The following is an 11,102-nucleotide window of genomic DNA, read 5'->3' on the forward strand; positions in this document are numbered from 1 at the left end:
GTCTGAATCATGGTAGTGATAGCAGGAGTCAGGGAGGGGTGGTATGAGAGGCACTGGCAGCTAATGTGTTCTAGTCTGAGCATATTGAACACGTGAACTTGGTCGCTGGCTAGAAAGGGAGCTCTGGCCAAGTGAGGTGGCACACCACATGCTTTTAATCCCAGAACTCAGGAGGTAGAGGAAGAGGCAGAGGCAGAGTTTGAGGACAGCCTGGTCTACAGAGCTAATTCCTGGACAGCTGAGCTACACAGAGAAACCCTGTCTTGAAAAAAAAACCCAGTCCATAAAGGGAACTCTGGACTGCTTCATAAGGACACTTCTGAGGGAGCAGTTTATGGATAGGGGCAGCAGAACACACTGGGAGCATATGCCTGGGAGGATAGGGCAGGCAAGCTAGATTGGGCACAGTCAGTCTGGATTGAGTATATTCCAGAAAAAGGAAGAGGCTTGGTAACTGCAAAGGAGAGGGAAGCTAGGAAGATGGAGTGCAAGTGGTGAGAGAGAGCCAGGCACACTCACTCATGGAGAATGGCATGGTTTTTGCTAGGCCAAGTCAGAACACATGGAGAATAGCTTGCTTCTGCCACCTGTTTATATAATCCTACCTCTTGTGTTTCTTTTCCTGTGATATGTGCTATGCCTGAAAACCACTATTTTAACACTGTCTCCAAACCAAGGAACTGAGTATGCTGTCCTGTCTCATCCTATATGTCTTGTACAATTTTAATGGAAAACACACATAACCACACACTTGCCATTGTCACCATCATAAGTTTAAAACCACTCAGTACTGTAAACAAACTTTCATATTCTTCTGTAGTAGCCTCCAGAACTTTCTTTAAATTTGAAACTGTACCCATGACACAGCCTGTGGGCCTCTTCTCTACCTTTAGGGCCACTACCACAGTAGAATCACCATTATCCTTTGTGTCCACTGGCAGTATCCTTCCCTACTAAGTGTTCTTCTACTGCTAGTCTTGCTCTGTCTAGTTGTCTACTGTGCCCTGGTGAAGGGATCTTTCTGACATGTCACCGGCCATGGAGACTTGACATAGATCCTTGATGCCATAGTCCTAGGAGTCATTACTTTACCCTCTATCATAACTCAGCCATATGGGCCTCCCTCAAAAACCTTGAGTTATGGCCCCCCTTTTTTTTGAGCATGACTGCCTTGACCCTCTATCTCTTCCTTATTTTCATGACTGCTGGTACTTGAGGTTGAGAGGCTTGGAGCAATGGAAGCTCTGTTACTACCTTGCTTCACCTAAAGTCTTGTCTGGGTATCTCCTGATCGTGGTTCCTTGTTAGGGTAGCCACCTCATCTTTTCTTCCAATAGTTGAGGTCTGTTTACAGTGTGTCCCAAGGCCATGCCACACTTCAGGATTTTGTTAGATTGTAACAGTATGAAGTCAGCAGGTGGCACTGTGACACCAAGGCCCTACTTGGCATGAGGCAGAAGCATAGAAGAACTTGTATATACAACTTATGTCTGCAGGGGTGGCTTCTCAGCTGAGGCTGTTCTGAGCCACACCATAGAACCTTTCAATTGGGATTTGCTCCTTCTACCACTTCCTGTTCGTGTTTTTCTTCTTCTGTTTGCTCACTGGGGTAGATAGGTGAAAAGTGCCTATGAGCCATGTCTCTCTATTTGATGTTGGGACTGTTTCTCTAGAGGCCAAAGAGAGATTCAATTTCTCTTGCCTTCTCTTGTTTACTCAGTCTTTTATAAAAGCATGATATTCCTGCTTAGCATCCAAGAATATTTTACCGGGAACGCCAAGTTGAGTTCAGGTATTTGTCTGCCAAGGACACATCTGTATTTTGTTAAGTTCTGATCTCTGTGTTTCACGTCTTGCTTGGATTCAGTTAATCTGAACCCTAAGCTGTTGTCAATGACTAGACTTTTGGGAACTTTCTTTGGCTCTTTGGTTTTCACCTATGCTTTTTCAAGTGAATGGGTATGAATAATTAATCTGAGTAACAGTCTTCAGAAGATAAAACAGCAATGCACAATAGATAACAGGAGTAGAGGCCACAAAGTAGTCATTTCTGATTTCTGTAGGCTTATGTGTTTTGGGATCAGAGTATGGCAATTCTGAAGCTTGTCTGTGTTCAGCATATGCCACACTCAATTCTAGGGGCCTAGAAAATGCCATAGAGAACAATGGAGACAGTGGCTGAGACGTGACTAGCATGTGGGATCTGGATGAGTAGCTAGTGTAAGAAAGAGCAGTAAAATGTTCCAGAAGACTGGCTCCTAGGCTGGCAAATACTGGAAAGGCCTAATCTGTCTTGCCAGGGCCTTAAGGTTTGGGGTGGAGGTCAGAGCTTAGGTCTATCCCTATCTTGAGGTAATGAATTGAGTTTTCCATGTGGCTTCTCAGCTGCCACTTTGGTCATAAGCCCAGCTTGCTTGCTGGCAGAGTCTGAGCCATTACCTTCCTGCTACTTCTTTTATCTTTGTTGTTAGATAGGGCAGTGAGTACTATAGCATCTTGTCCTCTCCCTCTTCCCCTAGTGCCATGCTGCCAGGTAGACATGAGTTTAACCAGAAGAAAAAGGGCAGGTTTAGGCCAGACAAGCAGGCTCAAACACATATATTCCCCTGGCCCAGGAGTGAGTTTATGTCACCTAATTTCTTTTGTCATACCTGGTCTAGGAGAGTAGAGATAGCATGTATAGGGTTAGCCTAAAAGTGTTTGTAGCTTGATAGGGCAACCAGCTAACTGAATATCCTGAGAAAGTAGATACAAGAGCCTGGGATGTACTTGCGGGGGGTGGGGGCTGCTGTGGGAGTATCAGAGGGTACCTCCCCAACAAGAAAGACTTTCACAAAGGAGGTGATGGTTGAACTAGCTAGGAAAGGGTATGGTGGCTGTTTCAGGGATGTTTCAGGCATGTTTCAGGGATAGTGATGGCTTGGCATTACTCCCACAAAATGGTTCAACCAGAGGAGAAACCAGTCAAATGCCAGTAGGGAGGAAGCACCAGGCACTGGTGGTGGGATCACTAGAGGTTATCTCTCTAGAGTTGACATGGAAAACACAGGACTTGGGGTGAGGATCAGGGAGGACAGAGTCAAAAACAGCTTACATGCTTGGCATTACAGCAGGGACACACTTGGTAGCTCCCTCTGGAGTAAGGGAAGACCCATCTTGCCAGACTGTGTTTGGAATATTTGTGATAGCATCAAAAGCTGATGTTTAGTGGGTAGCTGAATTATGAGTCTGGTGGCAGATAAACCCTTTAGGGGATAAAGTTAGCTGGAAGAAAATCTAGAATACAGAGTAGAACAGAGTACTAGGTAGCAGACATCTTAAAAGTGACCTGTTAGTAGCAGCATATGTTACAGAGTGAATATCCTCTGAAAACTGGAGTGGTGGAAGGATGAGGCAGTTGGGGGTAATGGCGGGGGATAAGTAGGAAGGAGAGAAGATGGGCTTAAGTAGAAATGCTAAGAAAGTTGAGGAGAAGTTTTAGGCAAGGGCATGAGATGCAGCATACCAGGGAAAATGACTCACAGTCAGCCTTGGATCCATTAGAGCCATAGCTCCAATACAGGTGGTATGAAAAGAATTGTCAGTGTGTGTGTTTGGGGTACAGTTAGAGTGTTTGCCCTTGGAGGCCAACTAGGCTGCCCTGGAAGGAAGGTGGGAAATGTTCATGACAGTTGGCCAGAGGAAGGAATATCAGGACCTGGTTGGCAGTGTGGCTTTCTTCTTAATGGCTGAAAACCAAAGGCTAGAATTGTGAGTATACACTGTCCAGGTCTTATGCTTGGGTTTTATGGATGCTGGGTCTTATGCTTGGGTTTTATGGATGCTGTATTCTGTGTATATCCTGGACTATTTAAGAAACCCTGGTTTGCAAGATCTGAGAAAGGCCTAGGATAGCATTCAAGATAGCTGTTGCACTGTGACTGTCATTCCTGACCGCACCACCTTTCTGGTTGTGGCAGTCATCTACCACTGGGGTGACACCTGTTGACTCTCCCTAGTAGCCATTTGCCTGACCAGATGGGAGTGGCAACCCTTGGGTTTACTCATTCATCTTTGCTAGAACCCAGCATTGTCGTCCATGGGCCCTATCTCTACCACTAGGTGGCACACATTGCTGCCCCTACCCCCATTTCTATCTATGGGGAGGGCCCTCTTAAACTTTATAGGGACCTGTTCAGGAACTAGGAAGCTTCTGTGCTGGGAGTTGGGACAAGTCACAGTTGCCTTTCTTTCTGGCTTCTCTGTGACTTCTGACCACTGTGAGTCAGGCCCTTGGCTACTTGCTGGCTGCTGGGTTGCTTGGTAGCTTCTACTTTCAGGGCTTTAACTCTGTAGGGGGCAGGCTGGTGGGCAGCTCTGGGCTGAGGCAAGGAAACCTGAGCTCTAGGCCACGAGATCTGGGCTGCTAATTTTAGAGAACACATGTCACTGGAAATTCTTCTCTTCTGCCAGCAATCAACAGCCTGGATCTCACTGTGCCACCAGAGACACCTGGGAGCTTCTCCCCAAAGCAAGACCTATACAGCCCCTCTATTCCACATGTGCATTCTCAAAAGGGGTTCTGCTAGAGCCCTGCAGAGCCTGGGCTGAGGCTGAGAATAGAGTTCACCTGCTCTGTGCTCTGGTTCCCTTGCCTGCTCAGGCTGTAGGTAGGGATGACAGAGTGCCAATGCACCATGAACCAGAGAGACCAACTCTGGCTGCTGCTACTCTTCTGAGCAAGCACTTTTGTTGAAGTGCCCTGGAACAGGCATCAGGCATGTTTTCTTCGTATTTTCCCAGGCCTCTTCATGCACTTTGTCTGACTCCCAAGTGCTACAGCTAGACATGTGGGAAATTACTCTTCTTTCCTGGCTACCTGAGCAGTGCCTTTCTCAAGGCTGTAGCAAGTCCTTCTGTCCTCTATCTAGTCTTACTGTTCAGGGACCAGTTCTTATCCCCACTTGCTACCTGTTTACCTTTCCAGCTGCTTGAGACTGGCAACAGACACCTGTCCTGATTTTTCTTTCTCTGCCCCAAGTAGTGAAAGATAACCTCAGTTTGAGTGCTATTATATAACATATATTATGGCAGCTGGTTGTAAGATGTATTTGGGAAGGGGATTTGGGACCTGGACTCTGAGAGAGTATGTCTCTTGGTGCAAGTTTTGGAATCAAGTAGATGGGGGTTGAAATTATAGCTATGTGAATTTCTGGCTCTTTATCTTAGGCACATTGCTTCATCCTGCTGAACCTCAGTTTTCTGTCAAATGAGCGTAGCAGTAGTAACTGCCTCATAAAATAGCTATGAGGAATTCACTTGGCATATTGGAAGTACCCAGATTTGTTTATCTGACATTGTTCTCTTAGGGAGGCAAGCCTGGCCTCGCAGGGAAATAAACAGTGCTGAGGCTTGTCTAGCACATCTAGGCCCTTACCTGGAAAGTACTGATATTTCAAGCGCTTTGCTATATAGCTAGGCCATTCCTGGGTGTACTTCTGTTTCCAATTCCTCCCTGAGATAACTCCTATAGTCCAGTGTAGCTGTTTGGGGGAACTGGCAGAGGCCAGTTCCTGGGCCCTACTTTGTGTTGCCAGGTCCAGGCTGGAGGCAGGCTGGGTAGGAAGTAGCCAAGAAGAGTTCCTTCTAGGCCCTTTGTGCTCATACTTCTCATTTCTCTTCTCTTTTTGTAAACAATTGCAGCCTGCTTAGACGCCTGGTAACTCTCATCTCCCAGCAGGCCACACTGCTGGCCTCCAATGAAGCCTTTAAAAAGCAGGCAGAAAGTGCCAGCGAGGCGGCCAAGAAATACATGGAGGAGAATGACCAGCTAAAGAAGGTGAGTTAACTCTGCCTTTACAACCTGAGTGGGGTGCCCAGAACCACGGTGCTAGAGCAACATTTCTAAGTGTCCACAGTGGTCACTTTTAGGCTGGGACAAAGGAAGTTTTTAGTGTGGAAAGTGTGCCTGTTGGAAGGATCTGGAGTGAGTCTGTTGCCTTTTGTTAGATTGTAGGGACACAGGAGAGGAAGAGGCTATTGCCACTATTGTTTCCATGTGCTGGTTCCAGGTGGAGTCTTCTCTGATGAGAATAAATCTTCTGGGAGCAGAGACCTATGCTGGGACTCTACCTCTTATTCTTCATAAGTTAGCTGTTAACTGCAACCTTTCAGTAACATGGCACTAATGGACCCCTTGATACTAGGAAAGTTGCAGAGACCAGTTTGCTGGCCTGTCAGAGGAGGTGAAGTGTAAGCCAAGCTAGGAAAAAGAGTGATGGTTTGGAGATTGGTGTGGTACAATTGGATAGGAACAAATTTTGAGGTCATTGGCTACAGTGAGCTACAAGAGCTGGGGAAAAGAAGAAATAGCAGTAGTTAGGTTATCTGGTCAGAGCGCTCCGGGTAACAGCAAGTTGAGTCTCTGGTTAGAAGAGTAAACTCCACAGAGCCATTGAACTTTACTGGTGGGAAGGTAGGTCGAGGGGCCAGGGTAAACAGAGTATGTGGCCTGTGAGCTTGCAGTAGGTGCCCCTGCTGGCCATTCTCCTTTCCTCAGCAGCTAGCCCCATCCTTGTCTGTGCCTGGGAGCTTGTAGTGGACAGTTCTATCTTGACATGTCCAAAAGGGCAAGTAATTGCTGGAGGTAGCTTGAGAAATGACAGTTCCATGGAGTGCACTGGTCTGGAGATGCTTCACCTTCACTTTCCCTAGGAAGCTGCTGAGGATGGAGGAAAGTTGGATGTTGGGAGTACTGAGGTGAAGTTAGAGGAGAACAAGAGCCTGAAGAATGACCTGAAGAAGCTAAAAGATGAGCTGGCCAACACCAAAAAAAGTGAGGATTGTCCTCCTGTTACATCCAGAAGCTCCACTGCATATTGATGCTCCCTTGTAACAATTCATGTGCAAACTCAAAAGTTGGGTGGAAACAAACAACATTCTGTACCTTCGTGTCCAAATGTGACTGAGCAAGTTCACTGCTAGAACATTTCAGTGATTTGAGTAGGTTTTGGGAGTTGAGAACAAAAGCAGTGTCAGGAAAAAGAACTTGTACGGTCTATCCTCCCTTTCTCCCTTCTCTTTTCCTTCTCCTAGGTTAGCTTCAGACTCATTCAGCACTGTAGGCATTGGCCACTGTCACTAGGAGTCTTGATGCTGGGATTTTGCTCATTGCTTCTCACTGCCAGCCATTCAAAGGGTCACCCCTTCAGAGAACCATTAATGTTCCTCCATTTATGGGACTAATAGGAGAAGTGCTCTGACTTTTTGTTCCATCTAGCTGTTGGGTCATCCCTCCTTTCACTTCTCTAATGGCAGAGACATAAAGGCAGAGACATTGACAAACACTGAAATCTTTCTGTACAACCTCTTTTGAGACAGATTCAGAGCAGTTTTCCATGTTTTGAGTAGGTAGGTTTTTTTTTTCTTAAATAATTTCTTCCTGTATTCATTTGTATTGTTGCCAGAACTAGAGAAAGCTGAAAACGAGGCTCTGGCCATGCAGAAGCAGTCTGAGGGCCTTACCAAGGAATATGACCGCCTGTTGGAAGAGCATGCCAAGCTGCAGGTGAGTGTATCTCTACCTGTATGTGCAGGTTAGGGTCAGGGTCCTGCAGCATAGTTCCTAGGGGTGCTGGGGAGCTTTCTGCCTGTTCTTTAGGCCTTGCGGTAGGTCTCTAGGTGTCCTATTGGTGCTGTTCTGCCCTCCCTTTCTGCCTCCTTTTTTGCTAAGTGTGGAGTTGAAACAGACTCAGCTGCTAGAGCCCTTCATGCAGGAGGTGTGGCATGGTACTAGATGCTGAGCTGGAACCTACTATGAGCAGCCCAAGTCAATAGGTTGGTTCTCTGTTTTGAGCCCTTCCTACCTTAAATTCAGTGTCAAGCCCCTAAAGAGGGGGTACTTAACATTCTAGGCCAGGGTTTCATCAGGAACAAACACCTGAAATGCCAGTACTTTAGGTAAAGTTGAGGCTGGAGACTTGAGAAAACTCCAGGTCAGCTTAGACTATATACGAAGACTCTGCCTTAAAACAACAACAACAACAACAAAAACCCAGTAAGTAGGAATCTTCTTCTGTCTAACTTTCCTGTGGGATTCGGAAGGGGTAATTTTTGGCAAAGTTTGAAGCAAGTGAGGAGAAAGCTTCAAAGGGCACCTCACCTGGTAGGTGCTGGTTGTTGATGTGAGTTTTCAGACTAACCTCACAACTGTAGGTAAAGCTGGGCCCTCAATATACCAGGCTATCTGGATAGGACTTGGGGGTTGGGATTTATGTGTCCATGTACATGTCCATATATGTGTATGGACACCAGGATAACCTTGGTATCACTCCTCAAGACCTATCCATCTTATTTTATGAGACAGGATCTCTTATTGGCCTGGACTTTACAAAGTAGAGTAAGCTGACTAGCTATAGACATCCACCTGATCTGTCTCCCCAGCTCTGGGATTACAAGCATGCTTTACTATACCTGGCTTTTTATGTGTTCTGGGGATTGAACCTAGGTCCTCATGATTTTATGGCAGATACTATCTCCCAACCCACAAGGATCTGGGTTTTAAGAACACCAGTGAAAAGTACACAATGATGGAAAGGCCCTAAAGACTGATGGTCTGCTGTGTGCTCTAGAGGAGGTCTTGGTTCTGTTCTCACTGTAGTAAAAGAGAAGTGTGGTTATTGCCTCTAGCTGCCACTGCACGGTAATGGGGCTCAGCTCACTGAGTTCCTTCCAGTCCTCTCCTAGCATTAGATCCAGTGTCTTCCCTAGTGGATGGATAAACTGACACACCCACCCTGGAGAGCTTTGGGGTACTGTTGGGGGTAGGGCACCTTACTTGTCTGGGTACTTGTTATTATCAGGAGAGAGGAACCAAGTGATTGGGGGCATAATACTAAAGGCCCAAGGAGTGGAAGTGGGTCCTGCTAATTTACTTCTTTGGGTTTTTTCCCTCCTTTTCCAGGCCTCAGTACGTGGTCCCTCAGACAAGAAGGAGGAATAAAGGCTTGTCTTCCCTGCCTGCAGCTGGCTTCCACCTAACCCATGCTCACTGCTTCCTGAAAGCTTAGCCTCTCCTCTCTCTGGCACTTGGGTTTATTCCCTTCTACTTCCCCAGTTTTCTTCCATAGTTTATAGATCATCATTTTAACCCCTTTACATATCCTGCAGTCATACCAAAAGGGACCTGATTGTTGCTCATTCACAGTAATTTTGCCACAGTCCTGCCTGGCCAGGGCACTTTGCACTCCTAGAAGTGTGGAAGGGTACTTGTGACCTGTCATACAGTTAAGCCCAATTTGTTTTGCTGTGTGTCCTAAAGGAGGCTGTGAGGCGGGTCAACTGTTTTATCCTGGGGACAATAAAGGTTGTTATGTTACAAACTGTGTCTGAGGCTTTAGGGATGGTTCTTCTCCCCTCTCAAAGCTGCATAGTGTCTAGGAAGGTTGCAGAAGCCCAGTGTGGTACTCTTCCTTTCCTTGAACTTAATCAAAGCTCCTGTTTTCTCTGCCCCTGCCCTTCCCCCTCTTGCTCCTCTTCAACCAGGACAACTCCACTTTATGGCTCTTAGGGAGTGTCAGTCTTGTCAGTCTCCCTGGGAGTTGGCAACTCTATGGGAAGCCCGGTAAACCAGCAGGACTTCCTGGTGCCTTCTCTGGATTCCTATTCATCACATTCAGGACAGATAGAATGTGGCAGAGCTCCATCAGTCGCTCCCTGCCCAACCCCCTCCTGAAGGCTTACAGCATGACCTCTGACTAATGCTGACTGGGAGAGGAGACTGTCCTTGGCAGTGACCTAGAGCTAGCTAGGGCAGAACAGGGCAATCAAGAAAGGACTGCACAGTACTTGGGTTTTTACTGCCCACCAGCTATGAAGACTTACTGGATGGGGTCCTGCCTCTCAGCACTGGCTTGCTTTGCTGACAGGTCTATGCCCTCACTGCTTGCTTACTTAAAGCAAGATCAACCTGCAGCTAAGCTGCCTTCCAGCAGGGCACATGAAAGGGCCTGTCCCTGATTAGGTACTTGTCACCCCTCCACCCTAACCCTGCCCTCTTTTATCAGCTTTTCAGGGTGTATGCTATGCCTACTGTCTGTGAAGACAGGGTGGAGGGATTGTGGGAACAAGTTAGAAGTGTCTCTTGTACCTGGAGTGACTCCTGAAGATGTTGATATTGGCTAGATGGTTTATAGATAACTATGTTCCTACTCCTGTCTGACCCGCCTGGGATTAGACCAAGCAGCTGCCCTTGCAAGCATCCTGTTACTCTTCCTCACCCTCAAAAAAATGGCTGCTCTGTGAAGAATCCACCCCTTTCCCAGCAGTCTAAAGGTGTTGCCCATGGGGGCAGGGGCATTCTGGTAATACCACCTGGTTGCTATGCCAAGGCATAGGACTAGTCTGCTTTTCCAGGAAGTGTTCCTGATTACTTCTGGCCTCCCGGGGCTTGCTTGTCTGTGCTTTGGAAGGCTAAAGTCCAGATCAACTCTCCTGATTTTCTACTTTGACCGTGGCCACTACCCTCTCTGGCCAGCTTCTGGGGCATCCTGTCTGATGGTTCACCACTCCATTTTCTCTACTTGGGTCTTTTGGTCTCAGTTTCTTTTGGGAGGAGGGTTTTGAGACAGGGTTTTTCTGTGTAATCCTGGCTGTCCTGGAACTTGCTCTGTAGACCAGACTGGCCTTGAACTCAGAGATCCACCTGCCTGCTGGGATTAAAGGCATATGCCACCACTGCCCTTTGGTCTGCTTTTTTGTTTGTTTTTTGAGACTGGGTTTCTCTGTGTAGCTTTGGAGCCTATCCTGGCACTCTGTAGACTAGGCTGGCCTTGAACTCAGAGATCTGCCTGCCTCTGCTGCCCAAGTGCTGGGATTAAAGGCCTGCGCCGGCGTGTGCCACCAATGCCCGGAAAATTCATATAACACATAAAACATCTTCACCATTTTCAAGTTCATACTTGATGGCATTAAGCACTTGTACATGTAGAACTTGACATCATCCGTTTGCACAATTAAGTGCTCATCTTCCCATATTGCAGTTGTCCCCATTAAACCTTTAACCCCAGCTCCTGGTACTCATCATTCTACTCTATGGATTTGACTGCTCTAGGAGTTTCTTGTGA

The 11,102-nt window shown here is 46.9% G+C and overlaps 1 protein-coding gene across 5 annotated transcripts in view; it reads left to right on the forward strand.

Annotated features, from left to right (window-relative positions):
* The window catches only part of Bcap31 (B cell receptor associated protein 31), a 32,466-nt gene extending 23,102 nt beyond the window's left edge, over positions 1-9,364 (forward strand). For all 5 annotated transcript variants that reach the window (XM_027432382.2, XM_027432385.2, XM_027432381.2 and 2 more), the window contains 4 exons: positions 5,683-5,818; positions 6,694-6,814; positions 7,446-7,546; positions 8,942-9,364. In XM_027432382.2, the coding sequence (XP_027288183.1) occupies positions 5,683-5,818; positions 6,694-6,814; positions 7,446-7,546; positions 8,942-8,980 (397 nt within the window). In that variant the 3' untranslated portion in view covers positions 8,981-9,364. The remainder of the gene's footprint in view (positions 1-5,682; positions 5,819-6,693; positions 6,815-7,445; positions 7,547-8,941) is intronic.
* The last annotated feature ends 1,738 nt before the right edge of the window (positions 9,365-11,102 follow it).

Source organism: Cricetulus griseus, chromosome X, assembly GCF_003668045.3.
Source record: "Cricetulus griseus strain 17A/GY chromosome X, alternate assembly CriGri-PICRH-1.0, whole genome shotgun sequence".
NCBI lineage: Eukaryota > Metazoa > Chordata > Mammalia > Rodentia > Cricetidae > Cricetulus > Cricetulus griseus.